Source organism: Pseudophryne corroboree, chromosome 3 (assembly GCF_028390025.1).
Source record: "Pseudophryne corroboree isolate aPseCor3 chromosome 3, aPseCor3.hap2, whole genome shotgun sequence".
Classification (NCBI taxonomy): Eukaryota; Metazoa; Chordata; class Amphibia; order Anura; family Myobatrachidae; genus Pseudophryne; species Pseudophryne corroboree.
In genome coordinates, this window is record NC_086446.1 from 697,241,824 (window position 1) to 697,269,360 (window position 27,537).

At 44.8% G+C, this 27,537-nt stretch overlaps 1 protein-coding gene across 1 annotated transcript in view; it reads left to right on the forward strand.

Moving 5' to 3' along the window:
* LOC135056627 (uncharacterized) overlaps nt 1-27,537 on the forward strand; it is a 97,520-nt gene that overhangs the window by 31,387 nt on the left and 38,596 nt on the right. Inside the window, exon 2 of the mRNA XM_063962033.1 lies at nt 21,795-21,870. Coding sequence (XP_063818103.1) covers nt 21,795-21,870 — 76 coding nt within the window. The remainder of the gene's footprint in view (nt 1-21,794; nt 21,871-27,537) is intronic.

Sequence of the window (27,537 nt, forward strand, 5' to 3'; positions counted from 1 at the left end):
AGGACCTGCTGCAACAAGGGCCCTGTCTGTTCCAAGACTTGCTGCGTTTGACGGCATGGCGGTTGAACGCCGGATCCTAGCGGAAAAAGGGATTCCGGATGAAGTTATTCCTACGCTGATAAAGGCTAGGAAAGACGTGACAGCAAAGCATTATCACCGTATATGGCGGAAGTATGTTGCTTGGTGTGAGGCCAGGAAGGCCCCTACAGAGGAATTCCAACTGGGTCGTTTCCTGCACTTCCTACGGTCAGGGGTGACTATGGGCCTAAAATTGGGGTCCATAAGGGTCCAGATTTCGGCCCTATCCATTTTCTTTCAAAAAGAACTGGCTTCACTGCCTGAGGTTGACATTTGTTAAGGGAGTGCTGCATATTCAGCCCCCTTTTGTGCCACCAGTGGCACCCTGGGATCTTAACGTTGTGTTGGATTTCCTGAAATCCCACTGGTTTGAGCCACTTAGGACCGTGGAACTAAAGTATCTCACGTGGAAAGTGGTCATGCTGTTGGCCTTGGCATCGGCTAGGCGTGTGTCAGAATTGGCGGCTTTGTCATGTAAAAGCCCATATCTGATCTTCCATATGGACAGGGCGGAATTGAGGACTCGTCCCCAATTTCTCCCAAAGGTGGTGTCATCGTTTCATTTGAACCAACCTATTGTGGTGCCTGCGGCTACTCGGGACTTGGAGGACTCCAAGTTGCTTGACGTAGTCAGGGCTTTGAAAATATATGTTTCCAGAACGGCTGGAGTCAGGAAGACTGACTCGCTGTTTATCTTGCATGCACCCAACAAGCTGGGTGCTCCTGCTTTAAAGCAAACTATTGCTCGCTGGATCTGTAGCACGATTCAGCAGGCTCATTCTGCGGCTGGATTGCCGCATTCAAAATCGGTGAAGGCCCATTCCACAAGGAAGGTGGGCTCTTCTTGGGCGGCTGCCCGAGGGGTCTCGGCTTTACAGCTTTGCCGAGCGGCTACTTGGTCGGGTTCAAACACATTTGCAAAGTTCTACAAGTTTGATACCCTGGCTGAGGAGGACCTTGTGTTTGCTCATTCGGTGCTGCAGAGTTATCCGCACTCTCCTGCCCGTTTGGGAGCTTTGGTATAATCCCCATGGTCCTTACGGAGTTCCCAGCATCCACTAGGACGTCAGAGAAAATAAGAATTTACTCACCGGTAATTCTATTTCTCGTAGTCCGTAGTGGATGCTGGGCGCCTGTCCCAAGTGCGGACTTTCTGCAATATGCGTATATAGTTATTGCTTAACTAAGGGTTATTGTTATGAGCCATCCGTTGAGTGAGGCTCAGTTGTTGTTCATACTGTTAACTGGGTAAGGTTATCACAAGTTGTACGGTGTGATTGGTGTGGCTGGTATGAGTCTTACCCTGGATTCAAAATTTCCTTTCCTTGTAATGTCAGCTCTTCCGGGCACAATTTCCCTAACTGAGGTCTGGAGGAGGGGCATAGAGGGAGGAGCTAGTGCACACCAGATAGTACCTAATCTTTCTTTAGAGTTCCCAGTCTCCTGCGGAGCCCGCTATTCCCCATGGTCCATACGGAGTTCCCAGCATCCACTACGGACTACGAGAAATAGAATTACCGGTGAGTAAATTCTTATTTTTTTTTTCCAGCAAAATAAGTGCTTAAATTAAATTTGGGGTAGATAAAAAAAAAATATATATATATTTTTTTTAAAGTGGAAACAGACCGATTTACTACCATCTGTAAGTCCAAAAACACTTGTCCCACTCACAAAGCACCCCAATATACCTGTGCCATTCTTTGTACCCCAATTTCCATCATCTCGCATCTTTTCACCCCAAAAATGAAATGTCATTATTGGCCAACTAAAAACTTCTAAGTGCCTAATTAGTCATTCAGGGGTTCAGAGCCAAATCCCAGTTTTATTTATTTTTACATGAAATAGGGATTTTCAAGTTTATCATCTGCTCAGAGTTGGTGAATTGAAATTTGTGGTAAAATTACTGCCTGTCCATTTTCACGGATAATTAAGTAGGTGCTTTTGCAAATTTGCGGTAATTTCATGGTGTTATCACCAATTACTATATCGCCAATCCCCAAACAAGCTACCCTATTTATATTATAGCCGCTAAAAACAGGAGGTGGTGAGAACCGATTTGCGGTTTTCCCACGGATACACCTCTTTACTAGCATTTAAAGATGGTGAGCTCTGACTTAATTTTGTAGTACAGGGCACTCGCCATTGGGAGGGGGCAAATCGAATAACATGTGTTCATAGGTGATACTGCACCTTTAAGTGCTTGGGTGGGAAGACTGCAAGCTTCAGAACTACACAAAAATCAATATTGAAATACAAAAGTCGTTGTACAATACACTATATTGCAAAAACACTTTAACAGGAGTGTATAACAAATTTTTGAGTCTTGGAACTTGTTGCTGGGACAACCTTTTAAGTACCACACCCACCATATTTTACTATATTTCAAATGTAGAGTTATCTAGAGCAGAGGTTTTCAACTCCACTTCTCCGGTATCCCAGTAGGTCATGTTCTGTGGATTCCTTTAGTCATGCATAATAATAAGTTTGTTTTATATAGTGCACTTTCTGCAATAGGACTCAAGGCACTTAACATAATACATTACATAGGTGAGTTCATCTGTTTTGCTGGGTCAGAAATGATCCCGGGTTGGTTTCGGGATACCAACGGTCGGGATCTCTGCAGTAAGCATGCCGACGCCGGGATCCCGTCCGTCAGAATACCGGCAAGGGGGCAAGCGCAATGCAGACCCACGCGGGCTCGCTGTGCTCGCCACTCTATGGGTGTCATGGATACCCACGAGTGTGAATAGCCCTCTGCGGCATTCTGGTGGCCGGGATCGTGACTACATCCCATTATCCCACCTGCTTCCACAGACAGAAATCCTAAAACCATGACCATAATAATAAATAAAGCTTATGCAGACCTAACCTTGCCACACGTTTGAAATAAAAATGTTTGGAGGTGTGAGTATATATTTGTAAACTGGACATTTGCTTCCACTGGTGTTGAACGCGCCTGTAAGTGATGAGGCTATTCTAGTAAGTCTATGATCATAGTTATTAGAAGAGAACATCTGGTGTTTCTAGTGCGAGCAGCTTGCTTTTCCGTGAAGGTGAGCTCTATCCTTATTGCGTGTGTAAAATGCTTACTTCCTATGGGTGATTTTCTGCTAGTAATGTAACATGGTCCCACACTCTGAGGGCCTAATTCAGACCTGAGCGCTAGGGTGCGTTTTTTTGCAACCCTGCAATCAGGTAGTCGCCACCTACAGGGGGAGGGGAAAATCACTGCAGGTGTGCGATCGCATGTGCAGGAGGGCTGCATAAACACAAGTTTGTACAGTCTGTGCACAGACCAGGACTTACTCTTCCAGTGTGACGATCGGGGCCGGAGCTGATGTTTAAACGCCTGGTCCCTCCTGCGTTTTTCCGGACACTCCTCTAAAACGGTCAGTTGTCACCTTGCGATCTCCCGTGTGATCGCTTTTCTCGCATCATCCCGTTGCATACACATGCGCAGCTCAGACCTGATCGCAGGCTGTATGAAAACGCAGCTTGGCAATCAGGTCTGAATTAGGCAGAGTCTTTAGGAGTTGTATTACATAAAGAGCTAATGTGTTTGGCTAGCTCCGTCCGTCCGTCCGTTCGTTCATTCATGTGCAATTTGTAGCTGAGGGAGAAAATGACAAGACTGCAGAGGACTTCTAAAGTTTCAACCCCACATAGAAGAAATATTTTTTTATTTTACTTGATTTGCCGCTTAACGCACATGTCACTTGGTTAACCTAAAGATCAGATCACCATCTCCTTTTAAAAATACCTGTCTGAAATGGCTGCAACAAATGAATACTGCTACACAGGCATCACATCTCTGTTAGCACAGGGGTAGACGAGCGGCAGCGCTCCAACTGTGAATTATATACGCCAGCCAGACCTGTCACAGATTTGCTGCGAGAGGTAGTTGGGCTTTTTCACACTGGCTGGCAAAATCCCGGACGGCTTTTTGCCGCTGCCGAGTTCATAGAAATTTTATTTATTACGTTTCTTATATAGCGCAGCATATTCTGTTGTGCTTTACAATTAGAACAACAATAATAGAACTAACTGGGCAAAGACAGACATACTGTAGAGGTAGGATGAAAACTCGTGTTCTTTCACTCGGCCCGGTCACCGTGTTCCAGCCAGGGATATCCATGACGGCTGCTGTGACTGCTGCAGTGACTGTGCCCAGATCCTTGAACTCTGCACAAAACCGTTTCATGTGAAAGGATCTGAATCGCCAGCAAAAAGCTGCCTGTGTGAAATAGCCCGTAGAGGTGGTCAGTCTGTGGCATTCCAGGTGCTCTGGAATGCCCTGTCTCTTAGCATTCATTTGCATCAAGAAGAAAAAAAAATACAAGAAATTCATATAGCTTCCCACAGTGTTTATGTAACATAATTAAAACAAATTCATGAAATTGTGTTAAGGTTTAATAGCTTATAAATATAACTTTTCTATTGTCTATATAAATCTATAAACCTCTTCCTTGATTTCTTATGTAAACAGTATAATCAAGTGGTTTAATTGAAAACTACATCCTTTGCCTTTTTAGAATGATCTAATAATGAAGTACAAAGTTCAATTATGCTTTATGGAAATCAACTGTTTAAAATTATGCAAATAAAATGATACTGTAATTGAGGATTTTGGTTTTGTGTTTTTTAACCTGCACGCTGTGATACTCATTGAATGGTAAGCCAAACTTATCATCCTTTTTTAAATTTTCTATTGTAAGCTACCTGTCTGGCCCAGGGCTTTGCTGAGAAGCCTTGCAGGGGAAACGGTGAAGCAGCAATGGACTGGGGCAATTTGCAGGTGATTGTGCAAATAAACCTGCAGTGTATGGGGTTCACAGATCGCAGATTCAGACCAAATGCCCCAGTTGATTGACCAACTGATTTTTCCTGTAGAGCTTTTTGGTGATGCCTCCACCTGCATAGTGGTGAGTGGGGCAAGGTTATGATAGGCGCTTTGAAGTAAACTTAAAAAATGTGCAGGAGGCTAAAGACACACAGGTAGATGTGGTGGTAGTAGGCAGTAGCAAAGAAGGTCATGTTTGTGAGATCATAGAAGCTGAGGATGGGAGAAGTAAACACGGAGTAAGAATGTGGAGTAGAGTGACTGGAGAAGATGTTAGGTTTTTATGGAGGTTTTGGGGCTTTTTAGGCTGATGGTGAGTCTAAAGGGGGGTACACATGGAGAGATCCGTGCTTAAAATCTAAGCAATCTGACTAGAAGAGCAGAGGGTTTGTGGCGTGAGCAGAAGGAAGAGAGTCTGGAGGCTTTGCAGATGAGGTGGAACTGTTTGAATTGGATTTTGTAGGGTAGTCGGTGTAGGGATTGTTGGAGGCAAAAGCATTACAGTGAAAGCGGAGTATTAGTCTAGTTGTGACACTGACAATGCTTTTTAGTTACGTTCAGGAAAGTGATATGCAGGCCTGCGAGGAGATTGCAGTAGTTGAGATGGGATAATTGAGAAGAGTTTTGGTAGAACAAGGTTATGGGTGAGGAAGGGTCTAAATAGATTACATGAAATGACTAGTGCTATATAACTTTATTTTCAATTTCATCTATATATCGGAGTGTACTCTGTATGTTCCCATATATTTAGTCTATCTACATATATTCAAAGGTATAGTCAAACAACAAAACAGAAAGGAGGACTCTGGTTTTGGCATATTCAGATGTAATGGGAATGATAAGCAGAAAAATTGTTTGTTTTTTTTTGAAAGATGTAAAATTAATCAAATAATATCAAAGCCTAATAACTTGGATTGTTAATGTTTGGAAGCATTAAAACATGTTTCAAAGTATTTCTATAATAAGCATGATTTATTTATTTATTTTTTCTTTCATTAAAACGTTCAAGCAAAATACCCTCAAGATTTAAACAAAAATTATTTTTTTGTACTGGTTTTTTTTTCCAACCTTGGCTATGTGCAACTTCACTCTTTTTAGAAAGTTTGATACATTTTACTCCTACATTTACCGTATATACTCTAGTATAAATCGACCCAAATATAAGCCGAGGCACCTAATTCTACCCCAAAAACCTGGGAAAACTTATTGACTCGAGTATAAGCCTAGGGTGGGAAATGCAGCTCTAGCCGTACACAGCCCTCAGTGCCTGATATGCCCTCATACTGCCAGATATGCCCCACAGTGCCTGATGTGCCACATATGCCCCTCATGCTGCCACATATGCCCCTCATGCTGCCACATATGTCCCCCCAGTGCCTGTTACTTACCCCTCCGTCGATCCCGCGCTGTCTTCTGAAGGAGGGACACGGAGCGCACAGCGCGCGCCTCTCCTGTATCCCTCCTGCATCTCCGGCGGCCGCGGCGGGTCTATTAAAGGAAGTGCCGGTTCGTGATCAGAGGTCACGAACGGGTACTTCCTTTAATAGACCCGCCACTGCTGCCGCCGGAGATGCAGGAGGGACACAGGAGAGGTGCGCTCTGTGTCCCTCCTTCACACTGCTCTGCCTGTCACACTGCACTGCCACTGACTCGAATATAAGCCGAGGTGGCTTTTTCAGCACAAAAAAAAATGCTGAAAAAGTCGGCTTATACTCGAGTATATACGGTACTTTTAATCAATTACAATTTCATTAGTACAGGGGTGCTTAACATGCATCCCTCCAGCTGTTGTGGAACCACATATCCCAGCATGCCCTGTCAGTTTTATAGCACTCCCTAATGGTAAAACTGTCAGGGCATGCTGAGATGTATAGTTCCACAACAGCTCACATTCTGTGTCCCATCCCTATCCGATTGTTGATAACACATCCATTTGTAATCCCATAAATGGAAACCTCAGTCCTGCCTGTTCATACAAGTAGAGGTTTGTCCATGTGTAAAATAAATAAATATATATATATATATATATATATATATAATATCCCAATAAAGATGACAGCGGCACTCAGGGTTTTGTAAATGTGCAAAAAGTTGTATTCAAAACATGAATAAATAAGCCTATTTTTTGAATACAACTTTTTGCACATTTACAAAACCCTGAGTGCCGCTGTCATCTTTATTGGGATATTGCACATTGTTACCAGGAGGCACCAGGGTCACGAGTGTCCATCAGGAGGAGTGCCGGTCCACATCTGCTATATATCTATATATATCTATATATATATATATATATATATATATATATATATATATATATATATTCTAAAAAAAAAAAAAAAAAATATTACTATGACCCCACCAGGGCCTTAATGATAATGGAGGACCAGCACACCAGAATAATGCAATGAAGTAGTCAACCTATTTAATAAATAGCAATGGCACTCGTAGTTATATAAGCAGCCTTCACATAGCATTTACAATCCATGAATACTTATCAGCTGTGAACAACGGGGCATCAGGATCAACCACCCATTTTCAATGTGAGTCCAGTGATCGTTTCTGTTTGCTTCCACCTTGCAATATGCGACCACTTTGGGTGACTGTATTAACACGCACCCGAAGAGATATGGAGCCCGTCCCTGTAATGTGCTGTGAGGTCTGCCGGGGCTTCTGCGCATGCGAGGTCCTGCTGACCGCAAATGCACAGGAGCCTTTCTGTGGGAACCCTCTGCCAGCTAAAATTGTGGTGTATAGCCCATAGGCTACAGCGAGCTGCAGGGGCAATCGCAGGAATTTGGTAAAATCGGCAGTATGGCATTCCCCATAGAAACTTATTGGGGCTGCGGAAATGGATGTATCGCAGCAGGTATTGGAGATATCTGCTGCAGTCTCTCTCTCGTATTCAGGGAATACAGTACTTAATATTTTCGGTTGACCGCTGAAAATGCGTGTTTTCGGGGATTAAGCTTCAAATATGCAATGATTAATGGGCCCCTTTATTTCTCTAACGTCCTAGTGGATGCTGGGGACTCCGAAAGGACCATGGGGAATAGCGGCTCCGCAGGAGACTGGGCACAAAAGTAAAAAGCTTTAGGACTACCTGGTGTGCACTGGCTCCTCCCCCTATGACCCTCCTCCAAGCCTCAGTTAGATTTTTGTGCCCGAACGAGACGGGTGCAGGCTAAGGGGCTCTCCTGAGCTGCTTAGTGTAAAAGTTTAAAGTAGGTTTTTTATTTTCAGTGAGACCTGCTGGCAACAGGCTCACTGCACCGAGGGACTAAGGGGAGAAGAAGCGAACTCACCTGCGTGCAGAGTGGATTGGGCTTCTTAGGCTACTGGACATTAGCGCCAGAGGGACGATCACAGGCCCAGCCATGGATGGGTCCCAGAGCCGCGCCGCCGGCCCCCTTACAGAGCCAGAAGACTGAAGAGGTCCGGAAAATCGGCGGCAGAAGACGTCCTGTCTTCAATAAGGTAGTGCACAGCACCGCAGCTGTGCGCCATTGCTCTCAGCACACTTCACACTCCGGTCACTGAGGGTGCAGGGCGCTGGGGGGGCGCCCTGAGACGCAATAAAACACCTTTTTTGGCAAAAAATACATCACATATAGCTCCTGGGCTATATGGATGCATTTAACCCCTGCCAATTTTTCCATAAAAAAGCGGGAGAAAGGCCGCCGAGAAGGGGGCGGAGCCTATCTCCTCAGCACACTGGCGCCATTTTTTCCTCACAGCTCCGTTGGAGGAAGGCTCCCTGACTCTCCCCTGCAGTCCTGCACTACAGAAACAGGGTAAAACAAGAGAGGGGGGGCACTAAATTGGCATATAAATATATACAGCAGCTATATTAGGGAAAAAAACTTATATAAGGTTATCCCTGTATATATATATATATATAGCGCTCTGGTGTGTGCTGGCAAACTCTCCCTCTGTCTCCCCAAAGGGCTAGTGGGGTCCTGTCCTCTATCAGAGCATTCCCTGTGTGTGTGCTGTGTGTCGGTACGTTGTGTCGACATGTATGAGGAGGAAAATGGTGTGGAGGCGGAGCAATTGCCTGTGTTAGTGATGTCACCCCCTAGGGAGTCGACACCTGACTGGATGGTCTTATGGAAAGAATTACGTGATAGTGTCGGCACTTTACAAAAGACTGTTGACGACATGAGACAGCCGGCAAATCGGTTAATACCTGTACAGGCGTCTCAAACACCGTCAGGGGCTATAAAACGCCCGTTACCTCAGGTCGATACAGACACTGACACTGACTCCAGTGTCGACGGTGAGGAAACAAACGTATTTTCCAGTAGGGCCACACGTTACATGATCACGGCAATGAAGGAGGTTTTGAACATTTCTGATACTACAAGTACCACAAAAAAGGGTATTATGTGGGGTGTGAAAAAACTACCCGTAGTTTTTCCTGAATCAGATGAATTAAATGAGGTGTGTGATGAAGCGTGGGTTTCCCCCGATAAAAAACTGCTAATTTCTAAAAAATTATTGGCATTATACCCTTTCCCGCCAGAGGTTAGGGCGCGTTGGGAAACACCCCCTAGAGTGGATAAGGCGCTCACACGCTTATCAAAACAAGTGGCGTTACCGTCTCCTGATACGGCCGCCCTCAAGGAACCAGCTGATAGGAAGCTGGAAAATATCCTAAAAAGTATATACACACATACTGGTATTATACTGCGACCAGCAATCGCCTCAGCCTGGATGTGCAGTGCTGGGGTGGCTTGGTCGGATTCCCTGACTGAAAATATTGATACCCTGGACAGGGACAATATATTATTGACTATAGAGCATTTAAAGGATGCATTTCTATATATGCGTGATGCACAGAGGGATATTTGCACTCTGGCATCAAGAGTAAGTGCGATGTCCATTTCTGCCAGAAGAGGGTTATGGACGCGACAGTGGTCAGGTGATGCGGATTCCAAACGGCATATGGAAGTATTGCCGTATAAAGGGGAGGGGTTATTTGGGGTCGGTCTATCGGACCTGGTGGCCACGGCAACGGCTTGGAAATCCACCTTTTTACCCCAAGTCACCTCACAGCAGAAAAAGATACCGTCTTTTCAGGCTCAGTCCTTTCGTCCCCATAAGGGCAAGCGGGCAAAAGGCCACTCATATCTGCCCCGGGGCAGAGGAAGGGGAAAAAGACTGCAGCAGACAGCCTCTTCCCACGAACAGAAGCCCTCCCCCGCTTCTGCCAAGTCCTCAGCATGACGCTGGGGCCTTACAAGCGGACTCAGGCACGGTGGGGGCCCGTCTCAAGAATTTCAGCGCGCAGTGGGCTCACTCGCAAGTGGACCCCTGGATCCTGCAGGTAGTATCTCAGGGGTACAAATTGGAATTCGAGACGTCTCCCCCTCGCCGGTTCCTGAAGTCTGCTTTACCAACGTCTCCCCCCGACAGGGAGGCGGTATTGGAAGCCATTCACAAGCTGTATTCCCAGCAAGTGATAATCAAGGTACCCCTCCTACAACAGGGAAAGGGGTATTATTCCACGCTGTTTGTGGTACCGAAGCCGGACGGCTCGGTGAGACCCATTTTAAATCTGAAATCCTTGAACACTTACATAAAAAGGTTCAAGTTCAAGATGGAGTCACTCAGAGCAGTGATAGCGAACCTGGAAGAAGGGGACTATATGGTGTCTCTGGACATCAAGGATGCTTACCTCCATGTCCCAATATGCCCTTCTCACCAAGGGTACCTCAGGTTTGTGGTACAGAACTGTCACTATCAGTTTCAGACGCTGCCGTTTGGATTGTCCACGGCACCCCGGGTCTTTACCAAGGTAATGGCCGAAATGATGATTCTTCTTCGAAGAAAAGGCGTCTTAATTATCCCTTACTTGGACGATCTCCTGATAAGGGCAAGGTCCAGAGAACAGTTAGAGGTGGGAGTAGCACTATCTCAAGTAGTACTACGACAGCACGGATGGATTCTAAATATTCCAAAATCGCAGCTGATTCCGACGACACGTCTGCTGTTCCTAGGAATGATTCTGGACACAGTACAGAAAAAGGTGTTTCTCCCGGAAGAGAAAGCCAGGGAGTTATCCGACCTAGTCAGGAACCTCCTAAGACCAGGCCAAGTGTCAGTACATCAATGCACAAGGGTCCTGGGAAAGATGGTGGCTTCTTACGAAGCGATTCCAGTCGGCAGATTCCACGCAAGAACTTTTCAGTGGGATCTGCTGGACAAATGGTCCGGATCGCATCTTCAAATGCATCAGCGGATAACCCTGTCTCCAAGGACAAGGGTGTCTCTCCTGTGGTGGTTACAGAGTGCTCATCTCCTAGAGGGCCGCAGAGTCGGCATTCAGGATTGGGTCCTGGTGACCACGGATGCCAGCCTGAGAGGCTGGGGAGCAGTCACACAGGGAAGAAATTTCCAGGGCTTGTGGTCAAGCATGGAAACGTCACTTCACATAAATATCCTGGAACTAAGGGCCATTTACAATGCCCTAAGTCAGGCAAGACCTCTGCTTCAGGGTCAGCCAGTGTTGATCCAGTCGGACAACATCACGGCAGTCGCCCACGTAAACAGACAGGGCGTCACAAGAAGCAGGAGGGCAATGACGGAAGTGGCAAGGATTCTTCGCTGGGCGGAAAATCATGTGATAGCACTGTCAGCAGTGTTCATTCCGGGAGTGGACAACTGGGAAGCAGACTTCCTCAGCAGACACGATCTTCACCCGGGGGAGTGGGGACTTCACCCAGAAGTCTTCCTGTGACATGGATTTATTTTGTATGCCATTTAGCAACATGCTTTTGTCAGTAAAATTTAATTATCCAACACTGCCCTCCAGTGGTTTAAAGTGTTTTTCACTTTGCTGTCAGCACATTTACTCTTATTACTAAAATAGTCAGGCTCCCTTTTGTCAGGTTAATGTTTCATACACCTAAACCTTCCTTGACAAATGCTGTCTAGAGTTGTGAAAACCGCATCAAAATCTGTCCAGTGGTTCTCGAGATTAGCCCAAACAGACTTTATTTTATACTATATAGTGGTTTGACCGGCACCTGCACATTGGGTTTTAAGATTGTGCGATTTTATTATATACTGTATGGGGTTGATTCAATTGACAGTTGAATAGCGCCGGGAGTTAGCTCCTGGCGCTATTCAATACAGCGTCAAGTGTCACTCAATTGTCCGGAATTCTTCTCTCACCCCCGGAGGATGAGTGAAGAAATCCTACAAGAATGCTGCCGCGAGGCTGATTCTGTTGGGAATCAGCATTGCAGCGGGGAGTTAAGTTGGAGATTGCCCGTTCTCCCGACAATTTAACCTGTTAAATCCAGGAGAACGGGCCTTCGCCGACTCAATTTGAGCTGAATTGAATAGAGCCGGGAGCTAATTCCCAGCGCTATTCAACTGTCTGTGAATTGAATTGACCCCTATGTGTATATTTATTTATATTTATTTTTTTATTTTGTGTACACCTTTTCCCTGCAATCTGCCAGGATGGAGGTAACAACTACACCAGTAGCATGATGACTACCTAATTCCATATTCTACACATGTATGTGAAGTTAGTTCAGATTGTGCAGTGTTCTATATGAATTTCTTTTAGAATTTTTATTGGCCTTTATCTAATGTATAGCAAGTGAAGACCTGACCGGAGTAACTACACATACACAATGTGGGTCATTTTAGTGATTTTTGTGCTTAATTTAAAACACCTGTATTTTATATTTATGTCACAGTAGATCTAGAAAGTCTTATGTGCAGCGATTACCTTCAGTGACTTGGAGCACCAGATTCACGGCAACTTCTTACCGCTGGGATCAGAAGAAGAGTTGTTGTGTTTTTTTTTTTTTTTTGTTTCTGTTTATATAATGTGAATGTAACCATTATATTTTTGCACTTGTGTCCTTGGACTTGTCAGTGTTTGTTTTGTCAATGTCATGCAAAAATGGAACTAAATACAATATGTTTACACTAAAGGCCCTTTTGTAAATGGGCTTCTGTTTAGCACAGTGTTTGTTCTGGCCTGGTCAACCAGTTTATTTGAGAGATTAACAAACCGTTCCATTTTACTTCTTGTAGGCTGCCTTTATAATGACTACTCATGTACTTTTGGTGGGCAAAATCACCTGCAATTAATGTCCGTTTTAAATAAAACCGAAAAATAATAGAACTGCCTTTTACATAGTGTGTAATAAAGGGTAGCGGCCTAATCCTGGTCATTGCTTGAGTCATAACACTTTAATGCTAACTGCATGCGAATATCCTGCATTGTTCCAAGCCCTTGCCATGTTATAACCCCCCCAAAATTAAACTGATTAGGAAGTATTTGTGTAGAACTCATTGTATATTTGTGATTCTACAGAAATGCAACACTTAATATGGAAACCATTTAATCCGTGTGTTGCCAAATCCTGCTATGGGGATTGCATTTGCGTCTAATGTAACTGTGTGTACATATGTTTTGGGTTGGTTATTTTTTTTTTCTACACTACACTTAGTTTCCCATCTCCAGTCCTCACCCTGAGTAGTGCATGTTTTACATATCTCCTAGTTGGTGCACGTGTGTTTATTACGGGCTGATGCATTTTAAAAGATCCACATGAGATGCTAACGATATCCTTAGTCACTATCCCGACGCACAGAATGCCTACAGTGTCGTCCTAACAGTCAAAATCCTGACTGATCCCCGTAAATATTTTAACCTTAGTCCACCCCTACCGCAGCATAACTCTAGCCCTCACCCCAGCCTTAACTTAACCCCAGTTTTTACCGTTGTGAGCCTGTCAGGTTGGTGACTGCCCGAGCTGATTTATTTCAGTTGTAATACGGAGACTTTTAAAACATGCGTTGTTACTAGTACGTAAGGAATGGGGTTGGAAATCATTGTCTTATGGTATATTTTAAATCTATATACTAAGAAGTTATTGTGTTGACTCTGATGCTGTATAAAGGTATATCTATACTGTTGAACCAAAACATTCTGACCACTCCCATAAGAAGCGATGAACTATGCTATAACAATCGTCCATGTCAAGGTTAGGGATTATAATAGAATATAAAATGAAATCAGATACTCTTAATTAATGTGTCAAATGCAGCAAGATATGGGCAGGTGTAAAAACCTGCGGGACTTTGATAAGGGCCAAATCTTTATTGCAAGATGGCTGGATCAGCGCATTTCTGAAACGACATGACTTGTGAGGTGTTCAAGGTCATCTGTGATGAGTTCCTACTGACAGTAATGTGAGGAGGGAAGAAATTAAAAATGCAGACAAGACTCTTTGATGTGAGGGATCAACAAAAGCTATACCATCCAGTAACAACCAACAGAAGGGCTACAGAGGTGCAAATCAAACTTTTTAATGATTGAGAGGAGTATTGTGACGACAACCCAGTGCGTGGAACACTTGTGTCTGCAGCCAGTTTGACTATGCTAACCATTGTCTACTGCTTAAAGCATCTACAATGGACATGTGACTGTCTGAACTGGTTCTTGGAAGAAAGTTGCTTGGGCTGATCGATACTTTTTTTTTTTTATCTATTCATGTGTTATTTTGACACGTTTTCACTTTCCTAAACATTATTGCAGACGAGTGTGCATCCTAATGGCCATGTCATTCTTTAATGGAAGTGGGCTCTACCGGCAGTATAATGCTCCGGGCCACACTGCACAGATTGTTCGAAAATTATTTGGGGAACAGGTCGCTCTGACCTCCAAATTTACCACATGTCAATATAATTGATCTTTTGGGATATGATTATCTGTGGCGGCTCAACCTGGCAGGACTTAAAAGATCTGGTAATATTATTGTACCAGATATCACAGGACACCTTCAGTAGCCTTGTAGAGTCCACGCACAAGCATATATGAGCTGTTTTGGTGGCACTGAGAAGAGCCAAGTCCTATTGGATATGAAGAGAGCAACACAATTTGAACTTTTATTTTGGTAGTTTGGTCAGTGGTGAAGTGTTGGTGCTAGCCAGTAAAGCAAGATTAAACATTCATTGTTTTTACTTACAACAATTAGACCAAAGCGAACCCTCATCATGACCAGGGTCGCGGACCTGGCATACAACCTGGGTCGACACTTTCACACTGACAAACGACCCATGTTTACTGTATTTCCAAAGTTCAGTGTGAAGGGGGGGTATTGGGTTTGGCTAATATTCTAAATAGAAACCCTACAAAATATGTATTTAATAGTGTATGTGAAATATTAAATGGCTATATATACTAAAAAGATCTGCAGTTCACCCAATTAAAAAGCACTTATGGTTTTCTGGCATATGAATGCGGCACCTGGCTTGTATGCTGCAAGTACAACATCCAACAAATGATGGAATCAATTTGAATGGGAAGTTCTGTTGCCTGGCTATGCTCTTACCGGCTACTCGTGGTAGTGCTGACATCCAAGTTTTTCCATGCCCCTCTTTAGTCACTTCCAGCCTACTGCCACTTTAGAATCCACCAGCCCCTGTAATTTATACTTCTAGTACTCACGGCGCAGGAGTCATGGGTTCAATTCCAACCAGGTCCCTATGTGTGTGGCGTGTACATGTTCTCCCATTGCTTGTGTGGGTTTCCTCCAGGTGCCCCGGTTCCTCCCATTGGGGGTAATTTAGACCTGATTGCTCGCTAGGGGATTTTTGCACTGCTACGAGCAGATCGTCTTACTCAGCCGCTGCGATCACTTCAGCCTGTCAGGGGCCGGCATTGACGTCAGACACCTGCCCTGTAAACGCTTGGACACGCCTGCGTTTTTCCAGACACTCCCAGAAAACAGTCAGTTGACACCCACAAATGCCTTCTTCCTGTCAATCTCCTTGCGATCGGCTGTGCGAACAGATTCTTCGTACAATCCATCGCTTTGTACTTGTACGATGTGCCTGCGCATACTCATGCGCAGTTCTGACCTGTTTGCAGCGCAGTGAAAAAAACCTAGTATGTGATCAGGTCTGAATGACCCCCATAGTCCAAAAACACACCCGTAGGTTAATTGGATTCTAATGGTGTGTACACACAGGGTGAGATATTTTCTTACAATTTTGACTATATAGTCAAAATCGTAAGAAAAGTTAGTGCAGATCGCAAGGTGAAAGTCACCTTGCAATCCCGATTCGATGCCGATGCGCGGTCCCGCGGGGTCGGCATCGCAAGCCTAGATAGACTGTGCAGGCAAGTCAATTTTGACTATCTCTATAGAAGATAGTCAAAATTGACACTTTAGCCAAAATCGCACATAGTCAGTATCGCAAGCACAGTCATTATATGCTTGCGATGCCGACCTAGCCCCTGTCACATAGTGAGAATCGTGCTTAGCCCGAATCTCACCGTGTGTATGCACCTTGACAAAGATTTGTGTCCTTGGCATAGGGAATATAGACTGGAAACTCAGCTGAGAGCAGGCACTTGTGAATAATGACGTTTTACCTGTAAAGTGCTAATATGTGTTCACTATATAAATGTTAATAAATACTTCTTCATATAATTATTGCTCCATTGAGACTTATTTCTGTCCTTCTCCATCCACTGAGTTGTGTATAGAGATCACAAAAAAAGAAAGTAAATGTTGCATGTGGGCATAAAATGTGGCAGGCTTTCTGCCAGCTTGCATTTAGGGCATCATATTCCCTGATCACCATTTCATCCATCTAAAAATAATATTTTGCACACTCCCAAATAGTAATTTTAATGATGCATACCCATTGTACAAGACAACATGGCTGTATTACACGTTAAGTAACTTGAATGTGTGCTCATATTTTGACTAGTTCATGCAGTTGTGCAGTCATGTACGATGCATGTCTATTGTAGATACTGTATTGGGACAGGAATGGCAATTCGGTCATTTATAAAACCACCTCCGTGCCCATAATCATGCTAATAAAATCACTAGGATCATTATTGGTCATGGTGGTGAATGTAGTCAGGAATGTGACTGCTGTTTGCCCGTGACGTTTGAATCGGTCCAGTGACAAATAGATGGATCAGTATGTTGTGGCTTGGAGCTTAAGCAATAGTTTAAATGTGTGGCATGCTTAATACATACAGGATTTATGGTCCTGACTCCTAATGTAAATGTCCCAATCTTGCCCGGATTCCCAGATTTTTGTACATGGTCCTATGGGATTGTGGGCCTCACTATCATTTGCAAATGTGAGAACGTATGCACTGAGTGATTTTTAGCAGACTGCGTGTACGCGAAGTGATTGACAGGAAGTGACGGCTTGTGGGAGGCAACATGGCATTTGTGGGGAGTGGTTGGGGAAAATGCAGTCGTGTCATGGCTGTTTTCGGGGCATGCGTCTGATGTCAGCTGCGATGAAAAACATGGTGTCCGGTGTGACTGCAATTGCGTTATTTTGAGAAGGCATGTCGATGGTGAATGATTTCTGTGTATGCTTTCTTATAGCACGAGTGTAATTGAGAGTGTTTAAATAGAGCAAACAGGTTGTTACAATTCAAACAATGGGTTTTTTTTAAATGAAGACTCTATGGGGGGTATTCAATTACCCTGTGAGTAATTGGTGACAAAAATCCCCGCAGCACAGGGAAAGGCTATTCAATTGAATAGCTTTTTCCTGTGCCGAAAAATCTGTATTCACATGCATTGTTTTTTTCCCTGCGCTTCCAGATTTTGTTACCTTGGGTTTTTTTTTTTTTTTTATTAATTCTTTATTTTTCATTTTGCAAATTTAAACAGTTTCCATATAGTGCAGTACATATGTCCAAAAAATAAAACGTAGACATTAGTCTCATAGCATGGTGATTGTAGTTACAAGGATGACAACAAAGAGAAAGAAGAAAAAAGAGGTTAACAGACATATATATGTCATCCTACGCTATATATCATGCAACAGAAGACATAATATCTGGAATAAAGAGCGCTTCGTAACAGTATCACTCATTAACATGGTAGCCATATGATATTTGAGGTAGCAAACAGCTGGAAACAATTAACAATTAAAAGGGGGTGGACAAGGGGAAGAAAGGGAAAAAGGGGGAGGGGGGTGGAATAGGTCACATACGTAAATCATTCAGAAACCAGAGAGGAGGCATCAGCAAGTTCCATCCTCAGTGTGTATTCAGGGGTGCGTAATCAGCATAGGTCTTAGTGGTCTTGAACTCTATCCAGCGAAGCCAAGTGGCTAAATAATCGGATACCTTGGGTTTTTTATGCGGAGGTTCAGACCGACACTGGGGACTTGCACGCTGGGTAAACCCTGCTAATTGGATAGGTCCAGCGCTGCAGTTAGCAGTGAATTCCCCCCTATGAGGCTGTTTCAGAGTTGGGAGTAAAGCAAAAATGACGAGCAGCTTTGCACCTGGACAAGCCATGTTGCAATGCAAGGGGTGCAAAACCAGGTTTAAAAACAAAAAACGCTTTCTTGGGTTTTAAAAAAAAAAAAAAAAAATTTCCGTTAATGTTTTAATAAAAACTAATGAATCATGTATTAGACACCATGATTGACCATGTTTTATTGCTTTCTAACATGAATAATGTTATTAGGCTTTGATTTTATTTATTATACATCTCAAAAAAACACATCAAATTTTTACAGCTTATTCCTATTACATCTGAATACATGTAGATAGACTAAACCTGTTAATACATACAAAGTACACTCAGATTGAAACTAAGAACAAGTTAATGTTAAGCATTAGTCTTATTACTTATAATTAAGAAAATCTGAATAGTAGTATAAAAATGGTAAAAGTAATTTACACACACTAAGCACTTGCACTGGGCATGCCACTGGCATTAAACAGTTTTAATAAAAACACTAGTTTTTTTAGTATAACAGGCTTTAAAAAAAATAGTCACGACTCTATACCAGTTCTCACAGCATAATAATGGGATTTGGTTTAGACGAGCCAACCCTACTCTAAGATTTATAATGTTAGTTGTGGTTTTATCCTGTGGTAAGGGATTGTTGTGGAAGAAGTTTCATGCTAGGCAGATTTAGCAGCTTTCTTATCTGGTTCACCTCCCCTATATCTTTTGTGTGTGTGATTTACTGCATTGGTTCAGCTTATTCAAATGAACACTACAAGCAACAAGAATGTTGAATAATACCAGGAGATTCTCTTATAATAGGTAAATAATAATGTTCAGTCGATATACCTGTGAACAATCTAATTGACAGACATTGCGTCGACCATGCGGCACCACATGTGCTGATGGCATATCTGGCTGTGTGTATGGATGATCCGCCAACTGCCCCGTACACTGGCTGCAGGGAGTGATGTCACAGCAGGGCAGGTAAATTGAAATGCCTGCCTAGTTGTGACGCATGGCCCAACATATCGAGCTGCCAATTGGTAAATGTGTATTTTTACCTCATCATCTGCTCTGTCATCGTGATGACGGGTAAGGCACCCAGCCTAAATCTCTCTGCACATCTTACATCTGGCCCACCTGCAGTGCAATATGGTTTTGTCCAGGTTCAAAACTGTTTCTGTTATGTTTCTTTGCTCCCATCTCTGGATCAGCTCTATGTATTTCTGCATGAACTACATTTTAAAGGGACATTGACTGACATCCATCCAAGTCAAAAAAAAATCAGGGCATGTGCAAATCCAGTCATGTCACAAGCACTAGCCAACTGCTCGTGATTGGCTGTTTGCAGCAAGTCCGCCGCTGATGCTTATTGATTAACATTTATTTATATAAAATCACCATATTCCTTTGAACTTTGTCTTTTGGAGCAGAACAGTAAAAGATATGAGACCGGGTAATAGGTGAGAGATCCCTACTCATAAGCTTACAATCTGACCTCCTCATTTCTCTGACATGTTATGCTTTTTGGGGATGCCTCAGAGGAGCACGTAATGCTGATTCGGACACAGATGCCTGATGGTCTTAGTACTGCGTGTGCACTGTGATGCTCTTGTGACAAAGTTTGCAGACAGGATTAAGACGAAGATTGATTCACAGACAGCAGCCATTTGGAGGAGTCAACGGGCAGTGGCGACAAAACTGCAGGCGTGTATCTGTCGGCATTCACCGGTTCCGGCGTCTTACTTTAGATGGCCATTCTGAGAAACCTGACGCTTGCCCAGAAGTCCGATGTGCAAATGATGTTGGTTTTTCCTGTGCAAGAGGCAGAACTGAGACACTGTGTGTGTGTGTGTGTGTGTGTGTGTGTGTGTGTGTTCCACATATATTTGCACGGGCAGTGCGAAAAATGATGCAGCAGAGACTGGAATTCAGTGCACTTCAGAATCTGGCTCTTTGTATCCAGCACCCCCCAAATGCTGAAAAGGACTTGGTACTGCTGTAGTAGAGAGCCTGTTGACATGTTATGTTTAATACATTCCTACCTATACTTTTCTCCTCTCTGAAGGAAGAGGCAGCTGAGCTTTGATGGGGGAGAAACCAGGTGCCCTTAGTCATTAGTCCTCATTATCCTAAAACTGCATCATATTGACCGAGCCTCCTCACCATGGACACTTCATACTGCCCACAGTGGGCAGGAGAGCCACCCACTCTTCCAGGAGTTTGGTTGATTCCCCCAAATTTCAGTAGTCTCCCAGACGTTTACAGGAGTGTAGTTAAATATGGCCTCAGTGCTGTACATCTCCTAAAGGGAAGCAAATAGTTAATAAAAGTACAGTTGTATGAATATACAGCATAAACCAGATTCTTATGTTGCCGATGTAAAGCAGATGTTTAAAACTCTGCATATAAGTATAATACCCCTTTCACACTGCCAAAAATAACGTGAATGCCCAGTTACCTGGGTTTTTGTGCATTGTGAAAGAGGCCTAAGGAAATATCCCGATTCAAGCAACCTGGCATTTCAACCAGTGTTTAAAGCAGGGTTAATCACTGGTCGGATCCGGGGTGCCAGGTCAATGTGACCCGTTACCTGCTTACACTATAGGAGCAGGCCTCACTTGGAGATCATCTGATCTCCAATCGACCCCTGTATGTGAAGCGGTAACATCATTGTTACGGCAATATGCTGTGTCGGGGCCTCCAGTCTGATAGGGGTCTCAAGTGGGTCACACAAAGGAAGGACACGTGTAGAAGTCCAGGTTGCGTTCTGCTATAGTGATGTGAAAGAGTTATAAGTAGATAGTCCAAAAAAGTATCTCTGAATCATCCACACCCGGTAAGGTAAGCGAGTTCCACTCTTTATGGCTTTGAGCCCATACATCATCATCAACAACCTATCTGCTAAATTCTGCATTTTGCTTATGATTGTGCCTGATGATTGTCAAAGCCCAACATTCTGGATATCCTCCATTAATCGATTCCAAACCAGAAATGATCGGAATCGGCAAGTGGGGGATTTCTAAGAGGTGGATTTTGCCAATAGTCATAGACACATGGATCTGGAATTGGCAAATTGAATGCGGGAGATTTGGCCAATTGATGGATACATATTAATTGAAGAATTCTGGGCCAGGGGAATAAACATTTAATGAAAGCGCCTCGCTCGTGTCAGCACATGCAAATGTGCAGATAAATAATAATCTTTGTACAGAATATCCAGACATCTTACTGAACCTTTGCAGAATAAGTAAGCCGGAATCAAAAGTGGAATATACTTCCTTTTTATCCAGCTGCTTCAGACACACCGCATATCAGCTACAGTTTTTGTTTTTAGTTGCATCTATTTCACTGTTAGCTTGTATTTGCAGTACCTTGGTTATTACTCATGCATATTCAGTAGACGTAAACCTCAAAATCTATAAACATAGACTTTTTCCAAACATGAATAAACCCAAAGGTATAAGGGTTTTGCTTCTGAAGAATGGTGACCTGGAGCCATAATGTGCTTTTTATTTTCAGAAATGTCCTAATAATTTTCATTAGGTTTTTGTGATTCTACTTCGCAGCTGAAAATTAAGGTTTGAAGTACTAAATGCACACAATTTTTATATCTACAGATGGCGCTCTTTGAGGTCAGTTGGACTGCGGGTCCCCGGCTCTCGGTTTATTGCCTTTAAAGTGCCGTTGAAAGGGGTAAGATTGAGAAAAAGTTAACTTTTTGTTAATGGGAGGGTTGAAATTGTGGGATGCTCCCACAATATGTACTTTTTCCTTTTTTTTTTTTTTTTTTTTTTTTTTTTTTTTTGGTGTAAACTTTGATTCATGCAACTAGATCAGGCATTCCCAAGGTCTGTTCTCAGGGCACACTAACAGTGCAGGATTTAGGGATATCCAGGCTTCGGGAGGCATTCAATATGCCCGCTGTCGGGATCCCGGCGTACAGCATACAGGCGCCGGGATCCCGACAGTCGGCATACCGACAACTATTATGGTGTCCACGACCCCCCTGGAGGGAGAATAACCGCTGCCGGCATTCCGGCGCTCGGGATCCCGGCTACGGTATGCTGGGCACCGGGATCCCGAGCGTCGGTATAACGTAGTACACCCCCAGCCTTCAGCACAGCTGGTTAAATCAAAATAACTGATATACTAATTAAATAAACTGTGCGCAACCGTGATTAGCACTAAAACCTGAACGGTTACTATGGGGTATATTCAATTAGGGTCTGATCCATTCCGACATGCATTTGTTGGAATGGATCCGACAACACCTATTCAAATCTCATCTCAATTCGACTTTTTTAAGGAGAGGGGGGGGGGGGGCCAGCGGAGACGGCCGCGGGCAGACGGAGGAGAGCAGCGCTACAGTAGCGCTGCAGGAGGATGTCACACAGCCGCCCGACCTCACGGCAGTGTCCACCCAGCTCCAGCAAGCGTGATCTCACTTGCTGGAGCCGGGTGGACGCTGCCGTGAGCGGCGCGGCTGTGTGGCATCCTGCTGCAGCGCTGTGCTGTAGCGCTGATCTCCCCTATATGCCCGCGGCTGTCCCCCGTCTCCCTGTGGCTCCCCCCCCCCCTCTCCTCCTCTGTGTCCCACATCTCAGTCCGAAATTTTTATATGTCGGACTGAGATGGTCGGAAATCCTGTCGAAGTACGTGAATCGGCAGCTATACCGCCGATTCATGTACTATTCGACAAGTCGAATTCCACGACTTGTCGAATAAAAACTGCTGGGACTGAATAGGTCGAATCACGATTCGACCTTTAAAAAGTCGAAAACTGTTTTTTCAACCCTAATTGAATATACCCCTATGCCTTTATACCGAGGTTGGGCATGCCTGAACTAAAGAAAAAGGAAGGAATCAGTGACATTTTGGAAATGCGTTAAATTAGCATCTGAACACAAATCCAGAGTGCGGAAACTACTATACATCTTGTGTAAACTTGTAACTGTAGGTGATGACGAGAACCAGTATCTTTTTCCATAGTATAAAAAGCATTGTATCCCTGTATGTCTGTGTCAGCATATGCACAAATATGTAAAGTTGGCTCTGAGTCGGACTCAAAGTGACTGTAGTTGTAGGCATCCGTGGCAAATTTACTGCAGTATGTTAATGTACAATTCCATTAAGTCAATGTGGAGGTCTCTGCTCCTGCAAGCAGAAAAGCTGTGCCACCCATTGATTTTATGACCATGTCAATATTTTTATGTTGACCTGAATGTCAACAATATGACTGGTGACATCATACCGCACCTTAAACTCTGGAGCCACCACGGCTGATAACAGAATTAATGATGGTGTTAAGAGTTTTGTGTAGGTATCGCATAAGCACACAATGGCAATATGTTCAAGGTGCCTGTTTATCAATTTGTATTTTAGTTTCTCTGACGTCCTAGTGGATGCTGGGACTTCCGTAAGGACCATGGGGAATAGCGGCTCCGCAGGAGACTGGGCACAAAAAGTAAAAGCTTTAGACTAGCTGGTGTGCACAGGCTCCTCCCCCTATGACCCTCCTCCAAGCCTCAGTTAGATTTTTGTGCCCGAACGAGAAGGGTGCAAGCTAGGTGGCTCTCCTGAGCTGCTTAGAAGTAAAAGTTTAAATAGGTTTTTTATTTTCAGTGAGTCCTGCTGGCAACAGGCTCACTGCATCGTGGGACTAAGGGGAGAAGAAGCGAACTCACCTGCGTGCAGAGTGGATTGGGCTTCTTGGCTACTGGACATTAGCTCCAGAGGGACGATCACAGGTTCAGCCTGGATGGGTCCCGGAGCCGCGCCGCCGGCCCCCTTACAGAGCCAGAAGAGCGAAGAGGTCCGGAGAAATCGGCGGCAGAAGACGTTCCTGTCTTCAGATAAGGTAGCGCACAGCACTGCAGCTGTGCGCCATTGCTCTCAGCACACTTCACACTCCGGTCACTGAGGGTGCAGGGCGCTGGGGGGGAGCGCCCTGAGACGCAATAAAACATGTTTAAACCTTATATGGCTAAAGAAATACATCACATATAGCTCCTGGGCTATATGGATGCATTTCACCCCTGCCAGTTTTCCTAAAAAAAGCGGGAGAAAAGGCCGCCGTGAAGGGGGCGGAGCCTATCTCCTCAGCACACAAGCGCCATTTTCCCTCACAGTTCCGCTGGAAGGAAGGCTCCCAGACTCTCCCCTGCAGTCCTGCTACAGAATCAGGGTAAAACAAGAGAGGGGGGGCACTATTGGCAGCTAATATAAAACAGCAGCTATAAAGGGAGTAACACTTACATAAGGTTATCCCTGTATATATATAGCGCTCTGGTGTGTGCTGGCAAACTCTCCCTCTGTCTCCCCAAAGGGCTCGTGGGGTCCTGTCCTCTTTCAGAGCATTCCCTGTGTGTGTGCTGGGTGTCGGTACGATTGTGTCGACATGTATGAGGAGGAAAATGATGTGGAAGCAGAGCAATTGCCTGTGTTAGTGATGTCACCCCCTAGGGAGTCGACACCTGACTGGATGGTCGTGTTTAAAGAATTACGTGAGTGTCAGCACTTTGCAAAAAACTGTTGACGACATGAGACAGCCGGCAAATCAATTAGTGCCTGTTCAGGCGTCTCAGACACCGTCGGGGGCGCTAAAACGCCCGTTACCTCAGATGGTCGACACAGACCCAGACACGGATACTGAATCCAGTGTCGACGGTGAGGAGACAAACGTAATGTCCAGTAGGGCCACACGTTACATGATCACGGCAATGAAGGAGGCATTGAATATTTCTGACACTACAAGTACCACAAAAAAGGGTATTATGTGGGGTGTGAAAAAACTACCAGTAGTTTTTCCTGAATCAGATGAATTAAATGAGGTGTGTGATAAAGCGTGGTTTTCCCCCGATAAAAAACTGCTGATTTCTAATAAATTATTGGCACTATACCCTTTCCCGCCAGAGGTTAGGGCACGTTGGGAAACACCCCCTAGGGTAGATAAGGCGCTCACACGCTTATCAAAACAAGTGGCGTTACCGTCTCCCGATACGGCCGCCCTTAAGGAACCAGCTGATAGAAGGCTGGAAAATATCCTAAAAGGTATATACACACATACTGGTGTTATACTGCGACCAGCAATCGCCTCAGCCTGGATGTGCAGTGCTGGAGTGGCTTGGTCGGATTCCCTGACTGAAAATATTGATACCCTTGATAGGGACAGTATATTATTAACTATAGAGCATTTAAAGGATGCATTACTATATATGCGAGATGCACAGAGGGATATTTGCACCCTGGCATCTAGAGTGAGTGCGATGTCCATTTCTGCCAGAAGAGCGTTATGGACGCGACAGTGGTCAGGTGATGCGGATTCCAAACGACATATGGAAGTATTGCCGTATAAAGGGGAGGAGTTATTTGGGGTCGGTCTATCGGACCTGGTGGCCACAGCAACGGCTGGAAAATCCACCTTTTTACCCCAGGTCACCTCTCAGCAGAAAAAGACACCGTCTTTTCAAACTCAGTCCTTTCGTTCCCATAAGGGCAAGCGGGCAAAAGGCCACTCATTTCTGCCCCGGGGCAGAGGAAGGGGAAAAAGACTGCACCAGGCAGCCTCTTCCCAGGAGCAGAAGCCCTCCCCCGCTTCTGCCAAGTCTTCAGCATGACGCTGGGGCCTTACAAGCGGACTCGGGCACGGTGGGGGGCCGTCTCAAGAATTTCAGCGCGCAGTGGGCTCACTCGCAAGTGGACCCCTGGATCCTGCAGGTAGTATCACAGGGGTACAAATTGGAATTCGAGACGTCTCCCCCTCGCCGGTTCCTGAAGTCTGCTCTACCAACGTCTCCCTCCGACAGGGAGGCGGTAGTGGAAGCTATTCACAAGCTGTATTCCCAGCAGGTGATAATCAAGGTACCCCTCTTACAACAGGGAAAGGGGTATTATTCCACGCTATTTGTGGTACCGAAGCCGGACGGCTCGGTGAGACCAATTTTAAATCTAAAATCCTTGAACACTTACATAAAAAGGTTCAAATTCAAGATGGAGTCACTCAGAGCAGTGATAGCGAACCTGGAAGAAGGGGACTATATGGTGTCTCTGGACATCAAAGATGCTTATCTCCATGTCCCAATCTACCCTTCTCACCAAGGGTACCTCAGGTTTGTGGTACAAAACTGTCATTAGTTTCAGACGCTGCCGTTTGGATTGTCCACGGCACCACAGGTCTTTACCAAGGTAATGGCCGAAATGATGATTCTTCTTAGAAGAAAAGGCGTCTTAATTATCCCTTACTTGGATGATCTCCTGATAAGGGCAAGGTCCAGGGAACAGTTAGAGGTCGGAGTAGCACTATCTCAGGTAGTGCTACGTCAGCATGGGTGGATCCTAAATATCCCAAAATCACAGCTGATTCCAACAACACGTCTGCTGTTCCTGGGGATGATTCTGGACACAGTCCAGAAAAAGGTGTTTCTCCCGGAGGAGAAGGCCAGGGAGTTATCCGAGCTAGTCAGGAAACTCCTAAAACCAGGCCAAGTGTCAGTGCATCAATGCACGAGAGTCCTGGGAAAAATGGTGGCTTCTTACGAAGCGATTCCATTCGGAAGATTCCATGCAAGAACTTTTCAGTGGGATCTGCTGGACAAATGGTCCGGATCGCATCTTCAGATGCGTCAGCGGATAACCCTATCTCCAAGGACAAGGGTGTCTCTCCTGTGGTGGTTACAGAGTGCTCATCTTCTAGAGGGCCGCAGATTCGGCATTCAGGATTGGATGCTGGTGACCACCGATGCCAGCCTGAGAGGCTGGGGAGCAGTCACACAGGGATGAAATTTCCAGGGCTTGTGGTCAAGCATGGAAACGTCTCTTCACATAAATATCCTGGAACTAAGGGCCATTTACAATGCCCTAAGTCAAGCAAGGCCTCTGCTTCAGGGTCAGTCGGTATTGATTCAATCGGACAACATCACGGCAGTCGCCCACGTCAACAGACAGGGCGGCACAAGAAGCAGGAGGGCAATGGCAGAAGCTGCAAGGATTCTTCGCTGGGCGGAAAATCATGTGGTGGCACTGTCAGCAGTGTTCATTCCGGGAGTGGACAACTGGGAAGCAGACTTCCTCAGCAGACACGACCTCCACCCGGGGGAGTGGGGACTTCACCCAGAAGTCTTTCAAGTGATTGTAAACCGTTGGGAAAAACCAAAGGTGGACATGATGGCGTCCCGTCTCAACAAAAAACTGGACAGATATTGCGCCAGGTCAAGGGACCCTCAGGCAATAGCGGTGGACGCTCTGGTAACACCGTGGGTGTACCAGTCGGTGTATGTGTTCCCTCCTCTGCCTCTCATTCCAAAAGTACTGAGAATCATAAGAAGGAGAGGAGTGAAGACTATACTCGTGGCTCCGGATTGG